General features: G+C 39.1%; 3 protein-coding genes across 3 annotated transcripts; 1 reads left to right on the top strand and 2 right to left on the bottom strand.

Annotated features, from left to right (window-relative positions):
* Positions 1-30: 30 nt before the first annotated feature.
* Positions 31-3288, bottom strand: LOC124405056 (nuclear pore complex protein Nup93-like). The gene is made up of 7 exons (XM_046879628.1): positions 3027-3288; positions 2644-2824; positions 1594-2557; positions 1133-1457; positions 683-1039; positions 496-613; positions 31-421 (listed from the first exon to the last, which is right to left on the bottom strand). Exons 1-7 carry the CDS (start codon positions 3200-3202, stop codon positions 110-112), a joined length of 2433 nt encoding a protein of 810 aa, XP_046735584.1. The 5' UTR covers positions 3203-3288; the 3' UTR covers positions 31-109.
* A 107-nt stretch (positions 3289-3395) lies between these two features.
* On the top strand, positions 3396-6279 carry LOC124405595 (vacuolar protein sorting-associated protein 52 homolog). The gene is made up of 9 exons (XM_046880623.1): positions 3396-3763; positions 3829-4004; positions 4108-4492; positions 4569-4751; positions 4821-4946; positions 5041-5225; positions 5308-5392; positions 5478-5681; positions 5764-6279. Exons 1-9 carry the CDS (start codon positions 3527-3529, stop codon positions 6187-6189), a joined length of 2007 nt encoding a protein of 668 aa, XP_046736579.1. The 5' UTR covers positions 3396-3526; the 3' UTR covers positions 6190-6279.
* Positions 6280-6429: 150 nt separating this feature from the next.
* LOC124405920 lies at positions 6430-23888 on the bottom strand. The gene is made up of 7 exons (XM_046881190.1): positions 23757-23888; positions 10091-12335; positions 9021-9136; positions 8752-8883; positions 8328-8529; positions 7980-8210; positions 6430-7154 (listed from the first exon to the last, which is right to left on the bottom strand). The coding sequence occupies exons 1-7, from the start codon at positions 23886-23888 to the stop codon at positions 7066-7068; spliced, it is 3147 nt and encodes a 1048-aa protein (XP_046737146.1). The 3' UTR covers positions 6430-7065.
* Positions 23889-24608: the final 720 nt, after the last annotated feature.

Below are 24608 nucleotides of genomic sequence, written 5' to 3' on the forward strand. Positions count from 1 at the left end.
AATGCGAAGGATTTGTAACTATTAAACGTCGCTTCGAAAATGAAAATCTATTTGAATGCTTCTATTGTACATTTTTTAAAACTCTTTACCCAAAAATGAATTCGTTCCCTCAATGCATCAGTATTTCCATTTGCACAAGTCTACTGTTTGTTTCATTCGGCATTCGATAAGGGATCGTGCCCGCAAAGCTGGTCAAGGCTCTGGCTTGTTCTCTGAGATCGCAAAGTTGCTGTTCCCTCGCAATCTCGTCACCTGGTTCAGTCGAGCGTAGTTTTTGATAAAGCTTATACAAGATAGTCATTGTAGCTAGAAGAACGTCAGCCAGGGCGCCAGTAATTTCTGCTGAAACCCGACGGAGCGCTGTGACACGTTCGTCAACTTCTCTAACATGTAGCGGCAATAATCCAGAATCCGCGATGGTCTGAAATAATTTGTTGTTTCAATAATAAGTACTCTAGACGTAACGAATCTGGAAAGTGAATCAAAGCAGCTTACCCTCAGAGCATTTTGATGCTGTTCGCTATGGAATTGATCAAAGAATACCATAAGATCCCTTAGGGTGTAAAAAGCAGCTACAGATTCTGCAGGAGCTTGAATTGCTGTCCCTTGGTACCTGTAAACATTTATTGAGGATGATAATTTTATGTCGTTTAAAAGCTCTCGGTAAGTTTTTAAGTCATACCTGAAACTGATATCGTTGGCAGTATCTTGAAGCCTAGATCTGAGTGAACCTGGAGCGCTTTTCTGGCTCACCACTTGTGCAAGCAAAGAGCACATCAGGCTCAAAACTTTCTCATGATTTCCAGCCAAATCATACATAGTAACTGCATCTTCAAGTAGACCTTTGCGATTCAAAGTTTCGGCGCTAATATTAATCACATCTTCCACGTTGATTTGGAATTCATCCAATATTCCCGGAAGTCGTTGACCCATGTCTATCTTTCCAATTAGCAGGCTTCGATTAGTTGGTGAAGCATCTACAACCATTTCTGCAGCTGAAGCTGCAAACATATTCCGATCATACGGATCGTTCATTGACCTAGACAAGAAGATTAAAAAAATATAGGACGTGATCTTTCTTTTTTTTTTTTATACGTATTCTTTAAAAACCAAACTATGTTCAGTGTCTGACCTCAATAAAAAGAGGTAGTGCAGACTCTCCTTCGGATCAGAAGCCTCGAATCTTTTAACGTACAGCAAAATTAAACGTGCAAAATTAAGCCTTTTCGCAGGAGGCTTGTCAACAGGATCAACACTTATCAAAGGTGCCAATACACTTTGACTGACTCCAAGTAAATTATGTTCGTGCATAGCTGCTGCAAGGTGAACAGCATGTGGCAATAATCGAGCACCCGCACCTCGTGCCAAAAATTCAATGGCCGCCTCAAATTGACCAGTCAAAAACAGCATTGAAAAATAAAGGAAAGGCTGTTCATGAGCGTGATAATAGGATTCCCCTGAAAAATAAACATTGAGACATAGTTACTGACTATAAAAATATGGTATACTATGAACATAATCACAAATTATCAGACTTCGTATTTCAACAAAGGTCTGAAAATCTTATTCAAGTCAAATATTTTTGGTTCTTACCATATTCTTCTAGAATCGTGGTCTGTAGGTGATCTAAAGTAAGTTTATTTTCAGAATCTGCCTGATCTCTGACCTGACATAAGCGTAGCCACAAATAATCATCGGCAGTGGTCATAACTTCGGAATGTAAATCGTCGGGATCGCAGGGCACAAGAGCGCAGTAGGCAGCTCTTTTGTAAGGGTCAGTAGCAGACCTGACATGGCGGCGATACTGTAATTTGACAATAGATTCCGATCTGCTGCCAGGACGCTGAGTGCTACTGTTCGCAGCTTCTTCCAGGACGGTTCTGAACTCGTCAACACCCGATCCAGCTTGTTTGAGACAATGCAAAGCAGCATGGAAATCCCCGGCTCTCATACAGTAATAGACTAACGGCCACAATGGTGTGCCATCAATCTGTATCCCCTCTAAACCGAGTGTTGATTGTATTTTGACTCTAACAAAGCTTTTCACAAGCGGTACAGTGCCGGGAATACCGCCGCGCATTGCTTGGGCAAGATTCTCGCTGATAATAGAATTCATGAAATCTGTGTACCGAGTTTCAAGGTACTTGCGTGCCTGCGATACTATTTTTCTCTCAACCTGAGGGCTGCTTCTCGATTTCATTTGATCACCCCTTGGGGTCACTGGAATATCTACCATAGCTTTAACCATTTTCCACATATCAGTTACTTTCTTATCATTAAAGCTCTCCGAAGCTTTCGCTAGGATTTTGAACAAGTTTGGTCGTGTTATGCCTCTTAATACATGGTCATTGTAGTTTTGTACTTCCTTGGCATATGCAGCTTCGATGCTGGACAAACCGCTTACAATGGAACCAGCAAGTTTTGTTCGCTGAGGCGTGCCCCTTAGGTCGACCAATTCCCCGGAGGGAGCAGTCATTGCATTCATTATTTCATAACGCATTTGTTTCCATTCTCCCAGCATGTGTTGGAGCTGCTGAACTCTATTCAACTCAAACGTCTAAAAGAAAAAATCCTTTTACTTAATTATATTTGTTTCTTGTAGAGTCTGTTCCTTTATCATTTAAAAATTATAACTGTACATACGTCTTTATGCACTTGCTCGATGATAGAAAGAATGGCATTTTCTTTTTCATTTCTTAAGTAGCTAACAATGTCTGTATCTGCGACGGGATCCAATGGCTCGAAAGTGCGCCGTGCACTCAGAGAATTCAATTTTTGTGATATTTGCGGTAGGTCAACACCACGTGAACCCAATAAGAGATGTCTGCAGTAAAATAGAAGGGATGTAATTATAAATGGCAAAGAGGTCGAGGCAAGTAGTGCACGACAATTTTGAGGTTACATTTCAACTCCATGAGAAAAAGATGTAAAAACGTAGAGAAATCCAGTGGTCCGAAAACAAATTTGTAAATTGTTTTCGTTACGCTTAAAGAACTAAAAATGGGGTAATTAATTTCCGTACTTACGCCTGTACTTGATTATCCTGACTGCTGGGCTGAGTGACGCGGGACCAAAGTTCGTTAGAGGCTTCTAAAATTTGTCTTAAGTTTCTTTCGACTTGCGGTAATTCGCCGTTTCCCTCTACAGCGGCTGACAATTGCTCAGCCGATCGTAGGAGCTCATTAAAATCTGAATCACCCATTCTGAAGAATTCCAATAGTGAATTACCGCGCCGAACTGAGGTTAGAATAGCCCTGTACACGCCATTTACAAATTTGAAATTTCGTCTGCACTGACTTCAACCGACTCGAATGCCATCTGATTCTCGCATCACCAATCAAACTCGAAACACCCTAACCTCTAAATTTGGTTGGTCTGCGAAGCAGCCTGTAGCAGACAGCCTGCTGTCAAACTAGGTTGTCAAAGTTGTTTAGCTGTTATTTTACACGTAAGAAGAGCCCGAAAAGAATCCGCAGTAGTTAGTGTTAGAAATAAAAAAGTGTCGGAAACTTAAATATCGTAATAAATGTCGTCGGAAGTTGACGTCTTTGACGACAGCGAGTCGCAAATGGCTCACGAGGATCTGGAGGATGACGTGGTCCAGGAGGTCCTGACCATGGGGACAGACCTGCGGCAATATTCCCGGCAGATAGAAAAAGAACTGAAAGAAGTCGAGAATAAATCTATTCAAGACTACATAAAAGAAAGTCAAAACATAGCCAGCTTGCATAACCAAATTGATGCCTGTGACAATATTTTAGAGGTTAGTGAGTGGCTATTCGATACATGACGATACGTTCTCTCGCTGTCACAATTACTTTATTACAGAAAATGGAATCTATGCTACTGAGCTTCAAAACTGACCTCGGTAGCATAAGTTCGGAAATTTTATACTTGCAACGAAAATCTGTAGCCATGAGCCAGCAGCTTTCCAATCGCCAGGTCATTCGAGGACCACTCAGTCAATTCATCGAGGACATGACTGTTTCGGAAGCCCTCATAATGTAGGTTGCATGATAGAGTGCTGCACCATTTTAACAACAAGTTGTAAGAATTTATGTCATTTAGAACCTTAGATCCTCGTTTTTGACTGTGTTTTATTGTTAGGGGAATCATGGACTGCCCGGTCACTGAGAAGGAATTTTTAACACAGCTGCAAACCTTGAATCACAAGATAAACTTTGTCAAAGAGCAAAGCTTCAAGGAAGCTAAATCCTGCCAAGATGTCAAAGAGATACTTGAGAAACTGAAAATCAAAGCAATGTCCAAGATCAGAACTTATCTATTGGAACAAATATACAAATTTAGGAAACCAATGACCAACTATCAGGTCCCGCAAAATAATATGCTCAAGTATAAATTCTTCTTCGAGTTTGTTTTGGCCAATGAAAGGAATGTTGCTGAAGAAATATGTGGGGAATATGTCGATACAATGAGCAAAATTTATTACTCTTACTTCAAGTCGTACTCGTCCCGACTAAAAAAACTGCAGGTGTGAGGGAATGAGCTATTCGCCTTTGTAATGCACTTTAGTAATCCTTCTATATGTGTACTCTAATGCTTTTTAGTTCGAAGAAGCTGCCACTAAAGATGACCTGATGGGAGTTGAAGACACAGCTGGCAGAGGGATCTTCCATAAGACACCCCTCAAACATCGAGGTACTGTTTTTTCAATAGGCACCCGAGGAGATGTTCTCAATTCTCAATTAGAAGCTCCAATAATTGTGCCGCATACTGCGTCTAAGACAAGGGTACGTTTGTGATCATTCAAGAAGATTTATAACAATCACAGTTGAACCAATAATATATTTCATTCACAGTATCACTACGAAGCTTTGTTTAGAAGTGAACAATACGCGCTGGTGGATAACGCTTGCAGAGAGTATTTATTCCTTTCGGAATTTTTCAAAGTTCGAGGAACTCAGGCGATGGATATTTTCGATCAAGTAATGTAACACATTTTTTTTCCCTTAGGAATCGCAATAGCTGAAGAATGACATGTAGCATAAAATTTCAATGTTTCTTTTATTATTCGATTAGGTGATGGGTAAGACCTTGCAACTCCTACTCAAGAACCTGCAGTCCTTTGTGGATGACTGTTATGACACTATAGCTCTCTTTCTTTGCTTGCATTTGGTAATGCGGTACCAATTAACTTGCCATAAACGAGCTGTCCCTGCACTAGACAAGTATTGGGATAATCTCACCTCAGTTATTTGGCCAAGGTAATCTTATCAGTCCTTCGAAAGCGAATGTGCTTGCAATCCATCTAGACTCGTAGCAATTATTCCTTGGATTCTGTTTCAGGTTTGAGTATGCCTTTCAGTTGAATATTCAAAGTATCAAAGACTCTGATCCCTGGAAATTGAATAAAGACATAGGACCTCATTATGTGAGTATCGTTACTTCCTATCATTTAATACGACCACCGAAAAACTCTCAAATAAATTTATTTCTCGTTTCGCAACACTATTCAGATTACCAGACGTTACGCAGAATTCAGTGCCGCGATGGTCGGAGTCGGAGAAGGATTTCCATGCGAAGGAGCTGCGCAGTTGTTGGCTGAATTGAGAGAAGCTGTACAATGCTTTTTACTCAGAATGGCCGCAGTCTTTGTGCAGAGAACACAGCAGTTGGTGTTTCTGATCAACAACTACGACTTGGTCCTTGGAGTCCTTATGGTCAGTTGTCGCTCTTTGTCCCATCCTTTCATTGAGAGATCAATAACGAACAAATAATTGCAAAAGTTTCATTTCTCTGTAGGAAAGAACCAGAGATAATTCAAAAGAAGCTGAAAGCTTTCGTGACAAATTGAACGCCCGTTCCTCTGAGTATGTCGAGGAAGTGTTGAGCCCTCATTTTGGTGGCATTATACAGCTTGTTAAAGAAACCGAAGCTTTATCTGATAAGGGTCAAGCGGAATATTTTAAGCAACACGAAGGAACGGCCCTGGCTTTAGTCGAGGCTTTTACTCAGTGTTGGAAAAACGAGTTGGCATCGATAAATAGCGAAGTTCTGAGATCGTTTCCAAGCTTAGTTTTAGGAGGCGCATTGCTTCAAAGAACTTTAACTCAGTTTGTTCAGTATTATCACCGTTTGCATAAAATTTTACCCGCAAATGCCAGAGCTCGATTGACAAACATCCATCATATTATGGTAGAGATTAAAAAATATAGAACAAATTATTAAAAATATTTTTAGAATAATTGTTAATAGCGTAAGATTGTCAAACGGAATCTCGCCCAAAATTTGTCAACTCTTACTCGAGTTAGTAAATATGTTGACCTTGGTCTGTTGGGATTTTAATTATTTATTAATAATTATATTGTATATTCGTTGCAATGTATTCATATCAATTGTACATAAATATAGATACTATATAAAAATATACCAGAAATAATGTAGATTTATTACTAATTTAATTGACGATTTAAAATTTTTCACACCAGGATTAGGATGATGCGGATGGAGAGGCTTGAGCATATGAAATTCAATGTTTATGAAAAAAGTTTGTACATTTATTTAAAAAATTAATACGAACTATATTATACATCCTAGTTGAACGGTTATCATGACTCGGTACTCAGTTTTGCACCTCGTTAACTCTCGAGTCTAATCGAGCACCGTATTTAATTTTACGTTTTCACGTACATTCGTTTTGTATAATTTATTTTATATAATATGATAATTCTTGTTAATTTGTATGTTCACTGTGATGATAATTGTTGAGAAAGATTTAAGCAACACTTATGGCATATTCATTGGGTTAGTTAACTTTGCGATATCTTATGATCTGCTTTTCTGCTCCTCAGAGTAAGTACTTTCCGGTCTTATTTCACGTTACGGAAGATGAACTCGAATAATTGTTCAAATAAATTAAAGAGTTGAATGTTTTTAAGTGTTATTTCAAGACGTTAGTTATTCTCTCCTTCAATGACAATTCCGATAGATTTCACCAATGCATGCATACTTACTTACTGCATATGTACTTACGAAGAGTACATTCCATATCCCTCCCACAATAGCTGAGCTTGAAATTGTTGTTTAAACGATAACCGAAGACTTTTAGAGTAGCGTATCAACTGCATGAATAACTCCGTTCGTTGCCGGAATGTTGTAAGTAATAACTTTAGCATTGTTTACCTTGATTCGGCCTGAAATTAAAAAAAACTCAGAATTAGTTTAGGAAAAATTAGCCTTATGAATAATGATATTCATAATAATACTAAATTTGGTCTATAAAACTTTGATAGAATTAGCAACGCACAAGACTCAAATTCAAAATTAGAGTGAAAATGGATAAAGCGTCTGCAGGTCTAAGATAAGATTTAATCTGAATATTCACTGGTCATTACCATATGATTAAAACAGGCTGGAGGAAATTACTTTGCATTATGAACAAGTGGGTTAATTCTACCGCACACATACGGCATTTGATCATTTTTCGATCTTTCCAGAATGTTAGTATGTTTGTAGGTAAAGGATTTTGAGATCGTTACAGTCTATAAATAATTGGTTCGGCTGGTTTGATTGACAACAGAGTAATTAAATCTGTAAAACAAATAATAAAAGTGCGGAGAACTAATTCAGGCAATTATCAAAGTTAGTGTATCACAAAAGAGATAAAAATGTCCGATTATTCATATAAAAGTCAACGGCCTGTTTCTGTTTGGAGATAAAAAAATTCCGTAGGTTTCACCATTCGAGTAAATTTCTCGTTGACTGAAGATAATGAAATATCTTTGATTTAATTACAGTAAGTGCAACAAATAAAAGGGAAAGCTCGACAGTCCTTTCCTCGGTTCAGCGTGCTGCAGATTTTGTGCTGAAACATTCACTGGCCTATTTTCCCAGTGGTCAAAGCATTGTAACAAGATCCTGTATCTCAGGCCTGTTTTGCGCCAAATTATTCGTGCGACATTACGGGGAAAATATCGTGTGAATCCAGCGGAATAAATGCGTTAAAAGAGCATGTTTACCTGAATTTTTGTGGATGTGTAGGAATGCCTGAGAGTGAAGAGTTTCCTTCTGCTGATAATATCTCATGCCTGCAGTAAAGAGCGTTGTGGGTATGACGTGCCTCGAAACGATGGCTCTTGCAGCTTCTTGATTATCTTCATCGTCTAGCCATGGTGGGCTTCCGTTTGGAGACGCGGATGCAATCATAAACGCATTATCGGTTGGGGCAAATATCGTGTAAGTCTTTGACCCTGAAAATAATTGAATATTTACATTTAAGATACGAGATTTTAACATGTTTACCGCACAACCATACAATACACCGACAAGATTTCAACTCTGTATGTTATAATTTCTTATTTCATTACCAGATAGAGTTTCCTCCAATCCAGAGGCGTGCAGCGCTCTCAAAAAGACGGTGAAGCGACGCTCTCGATCTGCTTGTAGAGTTTGTACTAAATCACCGACAGGCAGTGGAAACATAACTCTATCAACTGCGTGCGAAATTCCCTGAGGAATTTCGATGTTTTGTTTGTCAGGTAAGACTCTTGCTCCATTGATCGTGGTTACCTTAAAAGAATTGTTTCTTTGAAAAATTTTTGTTGAAAATGTTATTAACAATAATTATGGCCTTATATTAACAGGCGTACGTTTTTATAAAAGAAAATTGTGTAAATATCGAGATTAGCTCTCAGTTATAATCAAGAAGAAAGGTCAGATCGTTTTTGGCAGACGTAAAAACGAAGATACGATATTGTTGTGTTAGTAAATTGTTCAAGACAGTACCCTCACATCATTCCATTCGACATCTTGCATGTTATATGTGTTTACTCGAAGCTGAGTCCCAGCCAGACTGACTCCAGTCATTTCATCCTGGAGAGATTCGATCCTGAAGGCACCAGGAATCACATGGTGCAGCAAAAGCTGTAACGGAATAATTAAAGATTCATTTTAACGAAAAGCTAGCCAGATTGCACGCAAGATCTGACTTTGAATTAATTTGGACAACGATCAACTACATCATTTCACCAATTGGCTGAAAAGATGATACTCAAACTTACTCCACTCAGAAGACGGGGATTTTCGCGGAACTTTTCCTCAGCTTTTTCCGGTCCTCCAAGCTGCACCAGTAATGCCCTGAAGGCTTTGTCGGTGGGAGCAAATATCGTGTAAGGTCCTGAAAGATTGAAATGTGGTCGTGATTACGTGAATTAATTACCGTGATAGAGTTCAGGTCCTGATTGTAAAGCGATGTGACCAAAACACAAAAACCGTTTAAAAAACTTAAACTTTGAAAATTCAATCTAAGAATTATTCGATTAAGGAATTTCCCAAGTTTGAATAGCATTGCGTCAAGTCACCTCTACACATACCTATAAGTAAATAAAACACCATGAGCACGTGGTACGCAATCTTTTCTAAATTGGTTTTATTAATTCAATCCTGACCATGAGAAGTAGAGCAGAAGTTTTAATTGAATATAATATTGCACGTAATTATTCTGCCTCTCAGTAAAAGGTAGTCGTTTCATGACTTTACGTTACGAACATGCTATACAGAGAAGACAGGCACACAACACGTCAAACGTTATTATACGTGTCATTAGCAGAAAACAAATGAAACTTTAATTACTGGTACGAAATACCCCGAGTATTCTGGGAGATCTGCAAATAGATCTCCATGTCTCGTATCAATGTTATAATTAATTGTTCCACAGAATAATTAGTCAATATATTTCGTAATCTATCGTTAAAGAATAACAACTATCCAGGCGTGAGAATATTAATAGAGTGTGAACGCGTTGCCTTAGATTTTACGAGGTAACATCGTCTCGCGAATCTTTATTCGTCATGTGTATGACACGTATGCACACGTATGCACGATGTTCGTGGGAAAGTAGTTTCCACAATTTTTTATAAATACAGATAATCGTTGCTCAATTTTTTCATACCATGAATCCACGTAGACCCGATGAGTGAAGAGATAAAAAACACTTTCTCACGTTTACTTTACAACTAAAATTAGTATAATAATTGCACTATGATATGTCAAAACAAGTTTCGGATTACACTTCTCTATCCATGTCTAAAAAGTATTTATCTTGCGGAATCCAGATATCGAATTGACTTACCGGTATCATTGAGAACAGTGTCGAGTCCAGACTGCCCAAGGAACTTAGCCATGGCGTAGAGTCCTTGCCGTTTAAGAATTCTAATAAGATTATCACCGGCCAAATCAGAGGATGGAGGTGCGACAGTGAGGACGGAAGTAGGATCGAACAGGGTACTGCTCTCATAATTTTCTTCGTAAACAACGTTCGTCTTGGGTGTGTTTGCTATGGATCTAGGAGACGGCGAAGCTGCGGTCTTCGAGCCAAAGTCACTGTAAGTAGTAGGACTGAAATACCTATTCGTAGTATATTCGGCGTAAGTCGTAGTTGGCAAAGGCGTGGTCGTTGGATGCTGGGTGACAATTTCACTGACCGGAGCCATGGTTGGAATGAAATGGCTCCTGGTAGAAACTGGATACTTGGAAACATAGGACTGAGTTTGATGCACCGAAGGTCTTGATGTGCTGGGAAAAGAATTGTACACGTGGCTAGAGGGGGTGGTGGCCGAAGTGACGTATCTGTCGGTCGTCGATCCGCCTGACGACGATGAAATCGTGACGAAAGGAAGACGGTCGTTTGAAGATTTGCTGAAATCCATGTTTCTCCCTGTTTCAAGGACGGTTTGGGGCCTGTAAGTTGTGGTCGGTGGAGGTCCGGTGATTACTGTAGGAGTGTTTGTAATCGTGGAAGATTTCCGGGTTGTAGTTATGGTTTCGGCGACGCCAGCAGCGGTGGGTGACGAAGGTTTGACAGACGGAGGAGGCAGTTTAAGTTCTCCATTCTTGATCCTCTCCACTATGGACTCAACATCCCCGCCATTTTCTTTGTCCGCGTTGCCCTTGACGCCTTGAACCTTGTAACTTCCGTCCGGCTGCTCCTCGAGGACAACGAAAGTGACTTTCTTAGCGGGTGAATTCTCCAAAGGACCTTTCCCGACTTCTTCCAAGTTCCCGTCAAGCTTGTGCCTCAATACTTCGAAGTCTGCGCCAGGTGGAAGAACACCTTTTGTCAATTCCTCAAGAATCGCGTTTGGTGGCCTGATGCTGGTAGTAGGCAAAGACGCCTTCACTACTTCCTTCAGAGATTCCGAGGTCAGTTGAGACTCGACCGAAGGTAAGCCGTTCGGCGCGCGAATGACTTGCACAGTTTTTCCATTCGGGAGTACCAGGTCTCTGGTAGATATGTTCTTGGCTGCTTCGTCCTCCGGGGACTGGAGCAAAGCCAGTTTCAACTGCTTCAAGAGTGCTTCTCGCTGAGCTGACGACTGAGATGACTTGCTCTTGGCCGATGATTTCTGCCTGATTGCACCTGCCGGAGGCTTTTCGGTCTGGTAAATAATCTGTATCTGCGGCTTGGACTTCCTGTTCTGCGAAACGTTCGAGGTGCCTTGTGACTCTTGAGCTTCTATAAGGGATAAAATATCCTTAGGTATCTCCTGCTTGTCGTCGACCACTTTACCACGAGCTGTTCCTCGAGAGATGAGAATCGGTGAAGCTTCAACCGTCGTCGTCCTCAACGTTGTCGTCGTCGTCGCTACTGGAGGGCTGCTTGTTGTGCTGGAAAACTTCTTCTGGTGACTAGCTATCGCCTTCAAAAACAAATCGCTTTCTGCCGAGGTGATCTTCCGCGCACTTGGCGAGGACAAGAGCAAGGGCGAAAAGGTTGAACGGAACGGAACCGGAGTCGTGGTGCTGGTGGTAGTTTGAAGCTGTTGAAGTTGCTGGAGCCGCAAGAGTTCTTGCTGCCTTCTGAGTTCCTGTTGCTCGGCCAACAAGCGTTCCCGCTGCTTTTGAAGGAACTCGAGTTGCCTCTGTTTCTCGAAGTAACTTTGAAGCTGAATATTTTGACCGCCGTTGAAGAGTGGTTGGTTCAGATTTAGATACTTGGCATTGTTGACGGGCAAATTTTGATTGTACTGACTAAACTGCGGCTGGGATTGAAGGATCTGCTGATATTGTTGCTGCTGTTTCACAGCCTGAGGCTGATACTGAGTTTGGGCTGTCTCAAAGAAATTCTGTATGCGTTGCTGGTTCGAGTTTTGCTGCTGCAGCTGCTGCTGCTGTCGCTGCTGCAGAAGCTCCTGCTGTTGTTTCGCTCTGTCAACCTTATACTTCGCTAAGGATGGGAACGGCGATGTAATCTGAAGATTTTGAATAGGGTTCGCGACTCGGCCAAACCTCGATTGATGCTGCTGGACATCGCTGAGAATCTGAGCTTGTTCGGACGGAGATAGTTGACGTTTGTGAAGATCAGACGAGGCGCTTTCCTAGAAAAAGAAATAACCAACAAATACACTCGAGGTCAGCGTTACGGTTAATTATTAAACCTAAAGAAATTGACTTTGCGATTAAACGTAGAAGGATGCGTTTTTCTTGTATGTACAAGTATAAGACAACAATATTAAAAAGAAAGAAAATAATCAATTACTCTTACGTAATTTCTCCGGAACATTCGACAGAAATAGCTCGGAATTTGCTACGGTTAAGAAATTTAATGAATTGGTATCTAGGCAGTGTTCATCGGAGCAAATCTCGGCGCGCGGGCTCTTTGAGGAAAGACAGAAAACGTTGTAATAAAAACTGTAATAATTTCCCACCGCAGATGTCGTCATGGGGATACAAAAAGATTGCATCGCAATTGTTGCTGCACTATAGAGCGTTGGTGAAAAGTTCTACGCGCCAAAGAAGATATATCACATTATCGATTGACCGAATGATTATAGCTAGGCGTGGTTACAGCGGTTAAGAAATAGTCTGGACTACTCCATAGTGTTTATGGGACCACTTATATTGTTCTACCGTAGGTATACATGTATTATCGTGTAGTACATAAAATTTCCAGACACTTTCACCGTCTTATTTCTGTTGGAGTGTTAATGCTAGTTGCAATCGTAAATAAATTACATTAGTCATCTGTACAGATAACTTTATTTATAACAAATACCATGGATTTTATATCCAAAGGTGCATACGTAATATAATTTGAAACTATTTACGAATCAATAAAATCATGGCGTGGATAACAAGCAGTACCGCATTTGATCCAAGTTTTATGTTCCAAAGTTCTTAGAACGGGAGTTATAAACCGTCAATTTATCATTTATGTGCGAAATGGATTCTAGTTGAACCGAAACGTTCGACACGACGTACAATTTCAATTTTACAATGTATAAATAACTGGCGAATTCAAGCCTGACTAAATGTTATCGGTAGAAAAATGTTTTTGTAGAAAAAAAAATATCAGCAAAGTTTATCGTTCGTGATATACTTTCTCTACAATTTTACTGCCCCAGAGTTATTCCGAAGAATTCTACTACCGAAAAAATGTCGACGGCTTCAATCTTAAAAATCAAACCCTTACTTTTGTTTGTTTATAAAATTTCACCCTTCGGTAAAGTGATGAAATAATTTTTACCCGAGAAAGCAGGGCAGCAAGAAAAAAATTGCAAATACCTTTCCACGAACGTACAGCATCTGTAATTATACCGCAAGCCGAGAAATCTAGTTTCACACCTACTGTACTTTGCATCGATTGGTCCGAGAGCGACGAGGTGAACGGCTAGAGAAATAGATCGGTATTAAAAAAGATTAACCCACTGAGGATAAGAATTGCACCGCACCTACGGGCTTGTTTTGCAAATAGCTTCATGCACCTGTAAAACGCCGCAGAAGACTAGCCGAGTTTTTACTTGAGGCTGCAATTCTAGTGCAGCAAATCATCGATCGGTTTGAATTTTCGAAATCGCTGCAAGGTTCACTCTTCGGAACCGAACGGAAGACATTCCCTTGCGGTGCAGAAAATTTTGAAATCTACGAACGATTGTATCTCGAAGAGATTCCCAGGAGCTACGTGACCATTAGCCGCAACTATCCCATGGCGTGCGGTATTTAAATATGGTTAGTATAATTCCCTTTCACGTAATACCGAACGTTTCGTAATCGCATCCCGCGAGGACTCAACGTCCAGTATCAGGCAGGCTGCATGCACTTGCATACAGTTTTACTCCTCGACGGCTAACATGTGTTATAATTATTTCCTTGGACTATGGGAGGTGGATAATGGTTGCATGGATGGATGGATGGATGGATGGGTGGCCGACTGAGGCACAAGGATATCAACTCGCGGCTGCGTGCATGCGTTATGCCTGATTGAAAATTATGCAATAAAGACGTCAGGAATCGGTACGTATCGGCGACCTCTGCACTGTAAAAAATGTACAAAATAATTGTCAATTTGCAAAATCAGGTTGAAAATTTACGAACTCCGTTCAGCGACGTGAATTAATATATATATATAGTCATTTTAAATTTACAGTAAAAATTTTTGAATTTACTAAATTGTGTATTTAATTTATTGTATTTGTAAATCGAATGAACGGCGAATGTATGGTGAATTCACTGTTCTATATCCGAATAAAAATTCCAATACTGTGTAGGAAATTCTGTAGAAAAATTTTGAACATTGTATGAGTAAATAAAATACACACTTTACGCTGCTTCCGAGGTAGATAAGTAAACGAATTGTATTGCTTGTACCAGAGTACGAAGGACGATATTTTTGGAGCGAAGTTCTCTCGAAAAATTCAACACGAATTATCAGCTCTCGCCTTTTCTACCAGTCAAATAAACGGCAAGACACATACGAAGCTGCTGTGATTAGGATATATTACGCAGAGTTTGCGTCGTAGATGAAACAACGAGGCTCATCATCTATGTATAACACGTAGAACTTTCTTCAATGGAAATTTTTTTCATGCCGTAGGTATAAACATTCGGAAATTTTAAATACACGCGGAATCGTGAATGCAGATATCGTGCAGTGCCTAATTAATTGTTCTGCCCCATTAAACGGCGATCAAATTGTCAATGAAATTACGCTCCAAGAATGTAAATGTAAGAATTAATTACCCTTACGTAGCTGATTAAAAGAGAAAGTGCGGTGAATTAATAGCGTCTGCGGTATGTCTAATTTACATTCAGATGTAACGGTGTTACTCATAATTGAACGCAAAGAATTTTTTAAGCGATCGTATACGTCGTGCCGCTATGGGGAGCGAAATTCGTCAATTGTTTAGGTATCGATGAAAATTAACGTCCAGCTTTCAGGAAAAAAAAGAATTTGATTTACGTCGTTGGACAGTTTATCGGGTCAATAAATCCAACAATCTTTTACACAGTCTCGATAAATTCGTACGTATATATAAGTGCATCGTCAAAATTGAATTGAACGAAGTACTGGTTTTTGCGAAACAAGTTTGTACCATAAACTTGATGATTTGTGACACGAGGTATGGGTAGTATATTAGAAAAGAGTCAGCGTAAATATCACCGGTAGTAAAAACTGTCCAACCGATTCCGTTCGTCGATCAGCGATTCAGACGGTTGAAGATAAGTGCAAGAGAAGCAGCAGCAGCAACATCAGCGTGTAGCAATAAGCGAAAGGTGATCGCAAAACGAGGGACCTTCTGCCCGGAGGCTGCAAACGGACTGATTCCAATTTTAAACTCACTACCGGGAAAGTGAGAAAGAACCGTAGCAACGAGCCTCAACAATAACCGAGAAGCTCTGCCCGCAAACGACGTTCAAAATGATCCAGATAATATTGAATCGAAGATCTTCGTCAACTGCAGGGATCTTAATTAGTCGTTTCTTTTTTTATTAATTTTTCACTAATTTATGCCGAAAAGTGATCCTGAGCTACACGGTCAGATTGTTGATAAAGTTGTACGTATATGTATATGTATACCGAGAACCGACACGTACTTTTCCTTTCTTAAACGTTTCGCCGAGAGCTCGGTATTTCCGGTTTCCGTCGTAGTTTATTTTTAGTGAAAGGATGACCCGCGACTGTTAAACCGAGAGGCGGAATGACCTAAAGCAACACTTCGAAGTCCACGTCACGGCGTCGAGCCTCCGGCTAATTGAGAATTGTAAATTGGATCTTGCAAGGTGCTCTGAAAGATTCGATAAATTTATTTATTACTCATAATATTCTACTTAAATACAAGAAATATCAAATTTCCAGTTTCGCGTTACTTAAACATATATGGTTGTATAATCATAGTTCACTTCCGCTTTATCCGATAGATATTTGTCCCCGATAATAATTTACTCATTTTTTATTACCGCTGTAACGACGATAGAAATTCTGATGTAATAAAACTTTCCATACAAGAATTTCAAGTCCAAAATATAACCGGAAGAAATTTGTTTTTTTTTAATTTATTTATTTTTTTTGTTTTTTGCACATTTATACCAACTAGCTTAAATTAATGTAACCAGTATCGTTTTCAGGTTAAATTATGCCTACATATCAGTTATACCGATCAAGCTTGGGACCGATGATAATATTTTCAACGATCGAGCAGCGTTAACTTCCTTCTTAATTATTGTATCTACAACAGGAGAAATCTGAGATTAAATCACGGAACGTGTCTGTAAAATATAAACTTGTGACTCAAAACATATTTATGCAAATAATAAACTTAAATGCCGATACAACCGATCAATACTCATCATAAAACTTCGTCGATAATAATTTTCAAAGTACTTTTTTTTATTTGAGAAAAGCTGCAGGTAAGGAGAGAGAGAGAGAGAGAGAGAGAGAAAGAAAAAGAAGAAACGTGCAACATACTTACATAGATATAGGTATCGATTACCACGGAAGAAAGTTACCGTAATTTACCGTCAATTATCGGAAATATTAAATGTTTTCGTCCAAAGCTCGACGATAATAAAGCCGAGAAGTATAAATAATCGTATAAATAATACAAGTCGGTTTCTACCGACATGTAATTTAATAACATAGATCTAAAATACATATATATGTGTGTATATATATATATATATATATCGTCGGTTAGGTACTGTCACGTAGGTATATACATACATAACCTAAGGGTCGTGTACGCTGACACGTGACGGTATTCTTTGTTTTTTAAAAGAAAGTTTAGCCAGAGAAATGTAGTGTTCATATGGCCATTATAAAGTAACGTGGACTCGTCACGATTATACACTCAGATGAACTCCAACACATTCAACGATCAGAAAAATGTACATATAATTTAAAATCCAAGTAGATTGCGTAGGTATAGAGATAGAGATACTCGTATATTTATGCAAAAAAAAAAATGTTGACCGCCATATTTTTTTTTCTCATCCTCGCCAATTGATAATTACTCGATAAATTGAAATCATCACTCTATATATCGGTAGTTGGAACACCTTGTTGTGGGTTTTTGTAACTCGGTCATAGGCCGGTCTTCGTGTTAATCGTTGACCTCGATACCAACGTGAAAGAATAAAAAGAAAACGAAGAAGTTTTTTTAAAAAATATTACGAAAGTATGTAGGTATATACGAGCGAAGAACTTTGACCTCGTTTATGTACACGCAGGCGATTCACGTGCTGCTCATATCGCCGGTATTACATCTGGAGCCATTTGTATCTGTACGGCAGTCGCTACTGCAATTAGTCGTAAAAAATTGTTTACGTTTTTTCAAAAAATTTTTTCCATCGCTTCATTACACCTGCGCGAAACGCGGGCCAAGCACACGGGTATTTGTACTATTTAAAAATTTTCATCTGTTAAATTATGTCTTATATATGGAAGATTCTTCTCGCGTGCCTTGCAGTTTTGCAAAATTATTTTTACAAACGGCACTGTAACCGGGTTTTACTATAATATATTCTTTAATTAAGAAGAAAAGATTCTAATTTTACGGACCGTTTAACGCCAGGAATGACAGAGCAAAATGAGCATAGATTACATTATTCATATAAGGAAATATCTGAAAAGAGAAAAAGAGGAAAAATTGTGAAAGGCGTCTAGGCATCCGCGAATCGCATTCATACATGCAGTTGTAACGCGATTCGTTACTGACGTCGAATACGAAGAGATATATCACTTCTCGTACCTGATTCTCGTCATTAATAACTCGCTTAACTTTAAAAATCAAATAAACGAATCCCGCTGCACGCTTATTTCTGGGTACATAATAAAATACGCAAATGGTTGGAAGTATAAATTTCTATTTCCCATATTCAGTCCTGCAGATTATCCGACGGTAAAATTAAGTGAAAAATCAATTTCTCATTCAAATATGCAGATCTTGTGTGCGGCTCTCGATCTGATTATTCTGTATGGAATAAAAGAGTATAAATTTAAAAATTTCGAAAACACTTGTTCGAGTTACGAGCTAAAAGTCAGCGAATTCTTTCAAAATTATTAAGTTTCGGTGACTGTTAAGGTCAACCAATCTCAGAATATTTTTGCCGCGAGAATTTCCGACAACTTTCGTCATATTTGGTCCAAGACACGACGTACATTTAATGGATATTTCAAATTTAATGGATATTTCAACACACATAGTGACTCAGCGAAGATGCTTTTTTCGCACAAATTTTATACAACCGTCAACTAATGTTATATTGGCTACTCTTCTCCCGTGTTAACTGAACTTAATACAATTCTGCGAATACCATAAGAAGATCAAGATGTGTTACGTTTTTATACAAGTGAGAGTAACAATCGTGTGGAATAAAGTTAGGATATAATAAAATGCAAATTCGAAACTCCTCCCAAAGTCTTTATCATGTCGCGCCTACAATTCATGTGTGTGTACGTACGTATAACGTCTCACAGTACATTATTTCGTGTAATTCTTATATTATACGTTTAAGCTACAGGTATGTATGGGACCTACGTATAACGTGGGCCTCATGGGATCGGAGATGAACTTTCTTTACACCGCATTACGAACACAAGGTACCTATATACCACATATAATAAATTATTCTCACGATTTGAATAAGATAGCACACCTCGTATTATTACTTTACTAGCTGTTATACGTGGACGTATAAAATACACGAACACGTATTACATTATGCGTTATAAGAGCGCGGCTTTTGACGTCGAAACTTTTACTTTTAATTGACGGAAGAAAAACATAAAATAAAAAAATTAAAAATAAAATATACATACAACAAAGTAAATTTTTGCGAGTAACTATCATCTCGAAAAAAGAAGAAGAGCAAATGATTTTTCCGTGGTGAGCTTTCTTTAAGTTCAAACTTTTATCATTTATCAATTTTAAAGGTGGTTGGTCGAGTTACTTTAACCGCCGGACGAAGAAGCCGGTCGTTCTCTGTGGTTTTTTCGTTCGGGTGGTGAAAGTATTACAACCGACAAACGATGCCTCCGTAGCCTACGAGTCTGCAGCAGCAGGTAGGACGCAGCTCGGACATCCTTCACCTTCGCGCAATTGTTCCGTATCACCGTAACCAGCTGAGAGGAGAACAAGCACTCGCAGCATTCAAGTGGGAAAGCGGCGAGCATCTCACTTCCCGCTTCTCACTCGATCCGATCATCCGATATAGCTGGATTCGAGAGACGAGTTACGAGATACGATGTCTTCGCGAAGTGCGGAGGAAATCGGGGGGGGGGGGGGGAGGGGGGGGGGGGTGTGCACGAAGTTGGGAATTTGAAGGGTTCCGAAAGCGCCTAATTCGGAGTTATTTGATGGCGGAATTTAAAGCAAAGAAACGAAACTTTGAAGAAACAGCTAAGTTTTTAATGGTTCGAAAATTCTCAAGTTACGATCGAGCAAAGTTACGAAAAGTATAGTTTTGCTGGAGTAAAATTCCGGAAATCAAAATATACTAGCAGAACGTTAATTACTCAACGAGTGAGCGTAAAATATTAGAAAAAAACGAAAATCGGAATAATCAGGATTTCGAAGGTAAAAATATCTAAAATACGAAATAGAGAAAGCTCAAAGGGGTCAAATTTCACCAAGCTAGAAATTCGGAGAATTGAAAATTTTGGATCATTTGAAACTTCGATGTTTCAGATTTTTAAATTATCTCATTTTCGCCCTTTCGGCATTTTGTCTTTCCGAAATTTTTCCCTTTCAGAACTTTGAGCGTCGTGTTTCGGACCATTAGAAACTTTGATGTTTAGTCAAAGTTTGATTTTTTTACTTTGAGTTTCGCCATCAAAAAATTCAGAATTTATCGCTTTCGGAACTTTTCAAGGAGCTCAAGGAAGTGAGAAGAATTCGGACCCGTTTTCATTCACCCGAAATCAAGCAGTGACATAATAAATTGGCCGAACATTACCCGGAAAGAAACACAGAAAAAGAGAAAAAGAGAGAAAGAGAGGAAGATAAATACTACAGGAAGGAAGGAAAAGGAAAAAAAAACTAACAAAAAACAACGTGGAAACTTTTATAGCGGATTAAAAATCATGAAGAACGATTTGAATGGCTAGACGTTCTACGTCGAACGATTATAATCGCAATTCGCTGACAAGTCGAAACACCGTCGAGTTTCATTACATGCTAAATGCATTTATAACGATCGTAAAGTGGACTGAGAATTTTTTTATAGTCCAGTCATCGATGAATGGCAGGTAAAGTGAAGTTGATGGGTTCACGCTTGATCACGATTGCGTATTGTAATTACTAATTCAAGACAGAGTCTGAGGTAATTGAAATTTCTGTCGTTTTATTGTTCATTTCCGCGATTTAGCTCCGTAATCGTGATCATTGCAGGCCTTCCACCGTTCAAATGTGGAACAAAAAATCTGTCGAGTGATCCACCCACGGTAAAGAAATTCATTGCGTTAATTGAGACCGTCCTAATTCCGTCAAATGATTCTACAAAATTGACTCACAATCACTCGATCGTGTAAAAACTAGCTAAATCGTATAAAAATTTTCACCCAAAATAATGTAATCTGGTACAACTTTTTCACAGTGTTACACAAGATGGAAAATCGTTTAAATTTTTAGTCTTTACTATTTTGTTTGATCTGATACATTTGCCTACTTGCATGGAAATATTTGTCGCGATGAATGAATTGAGAAGATCATCATCGTTCACCGGAATTACGTAATCGGTGAAACCTTCCACGTATCTCAAAAAAAAAAAATAAAAAAATAAATAAATAAATATAGCATTTGAAATTTGATTTCAATCCAAGCTGCGTGACGTTACGTAGAAAGTGTCGAGAGGACGCGTCTTCTCGAGCACCAAGTTCATACTCTCGCTATAACAAGATGCGAGATGAAGACAGGATAATATGGTAATCGTGGGTGTAAAAGTGGCGTTGTTAAAACTGCGGCGAAGTCGAGGAGAAACGTCTCGCGAAGTAAGGAGGAGGAATTGGGGGGGTTAAGATCGGAAGAAAAGTTACCAAGGAGATATAAAACGAGAAGGAAGCTTGCGCGCGTGTAACGGAAACAAAGGCGAGGCGGAAATCGTGCGAATTAACGTCGAAATATAGACTTCCGTTTACACGGACAGCCGAGGACAGTCGAGTTTACACCTCCGTGAAGTTGAGGGGAAGGAGGAAGCGATAGCGGAGAAAATTTCATCGCCAAGTGTTGCATGGGTTTGGGTATGCCTTCTCGTTATGCAGATCCGTCAGTATTAAACTACACCCAGATGAAAATTAAACGCGACGTCATTTTACACGGAAAAAGGAGAAACGCGCCTGATTCGAATTTCTTCCGGGTCTGATTTATGTATAGAAATGCATGCAGCTTCGGACGCTTCTTATGCGTAGGTCTTGAATTTGTTGATTTCATTTTTTCCTATCTTGTGATTCGTTGTGATTCGGAGAAAGAATAAGAAGCTTTTGTTAATTTTAGTTTCAAATTTTTGAAATCTTATATAAGCGCCTATGAGGAAGAAAAATCACTCCGTGTTATAATTTTAATTTTTTATTCTTCCGGGTGATCGTAAATTTTTTTTTTTTCCTTCTTTTATATCCTTTTACGATAATTAGATTACAATATTACAAAGGATCGAGTCTGTCAAGAAAGTTGGAGATATTCAAGTGACTGTATAAAATTTGCAACTCGTCGGACGTTATTTTCTAATTATCTTGAACAATTGCGCGGAGAAAATCGCAGAAAATCATACCAACAATATTTCGAAAGCGACTGCGTGATTCCAAGTATCTGTTAATAAAAAAAAAAAGCAGCAATAACATAAAGAGGAGAAAAAAAATATATATCACAGGTAGAAAGTTTCGAATTTTCACTGAATCAAAAGCAAGTCGACGCAATTAATTTGCGCGTCATGAATTTTTCCACAAATGCATCGAAAACAATAACCAGTTTTAAACGAGCGTAGAACTTTTTCAACTCAAAGTTCTGGACTGAATTCGCAATCAGTGCGGTAAGATCTCGACAAGGATCGAGATAAAGGAGATTTTAAATCCAAGTTGTAGAAAAAAGAACAAAGTACCACAAAACAAAGATGAACCGCACGGTTTGAGACGCGGCGAGATCTCTCAGACCGGAAAGTAGATCTCTGGCACGTTCACCCACTAACAGAGTGACTCCGTGACCCTCCGTTAAACACGCGTGTGTGAAACGTGTTCGTGTAGTGCTGGGCGATATTCGCTGTGATATCGATATCCAAAATAGGTATTGATAAATATGTTACTCAGAAAAAGAACTGTAAATCAGTCTTATAGTTTAAGTGATTTATTTAGACTTATACTTTAGCGTTAGAATGATTTATTCTATAAAATATTTTACCGTAGATATAATTTATTATAATTATCTAAGTACATAGACTACATAATAACTCGATAGTTGAATTTTAATCCTACAAAAGATACACTTAAGATAAAAAAAAAAACTGTATTTAATATTAGTATTTCAGGTTTTTTGAAAACAAATCATTTTCAGTTTATTGCTTTGCACTTGGGATTTTCACACACTGTTATCGATATTGCAGCGAAGGTATCGATATCTACCACCGATTATCGAGTATGTAAAATACTCTCTAAAAGACTAATTCCTAAGTCCAGCACTAATTCCTTGTCTTTTCGCCTCGTAGTCAAGCTCAGGATTGAATTTCGATTTTTACGCAAAATAATTTCGCGACATTGAAAAGGCTGCGAATCCGAAGTAAGCCGCATTAATCGTTAATTCCTGTCGTGGTGGAACTCCTCGGCAATTTTATAATTGCTAGATTTCTCTCGTGGAGTCGTTGAATCTGCACCTGACCGTGTACCTACTTATTTTCGCGTAATAAAATCAGCGTCTCAGCCTTTCAATTTGGGCGTAAAATTAGGCTGCAGTATCAATCCCGCACAATTTATTTCCCACGCATGCATCCGCCTGCAGCGCAAATGCACTGCGGTAGAAAGTGTAAAGAAAGCATGACTCCTCGTTGAAGAGGCCGGCGATTTTTACTCGAGAAGAATGAGACTCGCGTGAATTTTTACCAAAACTTTTACGAAGTCCGGTATCGCCGAGAACGCAGCTATACAAAACGAATGCGTGAAGCGTGATTTCTACCGGAAGGGCATCACGCTTCACGTAGATTAAGCCGCGGCTAAACCGTGACGAAATTACACTCTTCAGGATAAATATTTTTCACCTGCCATGCGAGATTTTTTTCGAAGCGTATTTAACACGCATTTTCACGACTAAAAACTACTTGCGCGGTGCGTAAAAGGAAAATTTTTGACAGAAAAAAGTTTACCGAGGATTTGAATTTTGAACATTGTTCTCAACTTGCGAGCTCGAAGAGTTTTCAAACCGGCGTCAATCCGGTTCCGGAAATTGGAAAGAGTTTGAAAAGTCTTGTAGCTCGTTTAATTCGAAGAGACGGAAAAACTTAATCGGAGGTTTTCCTCTCTTCGATGAATGGCGAATACCTACTTGCTCGAGGCTTGAAGATTCCGGGGTGAGCGGAGATTCGGCATCGACGAAAATGGCGAGCAGAAGAAGTCCGAGAAGAATTTTGAGCGGTAACCGCTGCGGAGAACGGATATCAGTCTTCCGTTTTTCCATCGCTGCAGCCGATCAGCGTGGCGTATTTTATCGATTTGATCTCGCTCTCGTTTTCACTTCGAATGAAATTGAACCGACAAATTCACACGCGAAAATTCAGAGGAAAACCCTTCCTTTCCTGTTTTTACCAGCGATTATTATTCGACCCTTAAGCCCTTCGCGTGTGAGCTTTTCAATAGTATAATTTAACCAAGCACCGATTACAATCCGATGTGCAGGGTATCGTAAGTCGAGAGGATCGTGGACGGGGTGAGACTGTCGGATCTCGGAGAAGGTGTCTCAGTTTTACTACCTCCTCGCCGAGCCGCCATCGGGAGAAGAGAAGAGGAGTGAAAAGAGAAGAGTTGTCGAGGAGGGAGAGCGGCTCCTTCCTGCAGCAAGTGAATGTGATGAGAACTCGGCGAATTACTCCAATCTCGCAATATTGTAACGGCTTGAATTGAGCAGATTTTAACCATCTAGTATATATATATATATATATATATATATATATATATCAGTTCCTGAAATCTATTTTAAATCTAATTTCAAGATATCGAAATTATGGATCATTGAGCTAATCGAGATGAAATTCTCCCGCAGCCAGCGTAATCGTGTCCGAAGTTTCATCCAAGTTTCTGAATTCATAACATTTTTGCCAAGTGGTTTCGCAATTTTCTGCACTAACGATTTTTAACTACGTTGAGACTTATTTTTTGATATATATAATTGATAAGGTTA

The sequence above is a fragment of the Diprion similis genome, chromosome 4, assembly GCF_021155765.1.
Source record: "Diprion similis isolate iyDipSimi1 chromosome 4, iyDipSimi1.1, whole genome shotgun sequence".
NCBI lineage: Eukaryota > Metazoa > Arthropoda > Insecta > Hymenoptera > Diprionidae > Diprion > Diprion similis.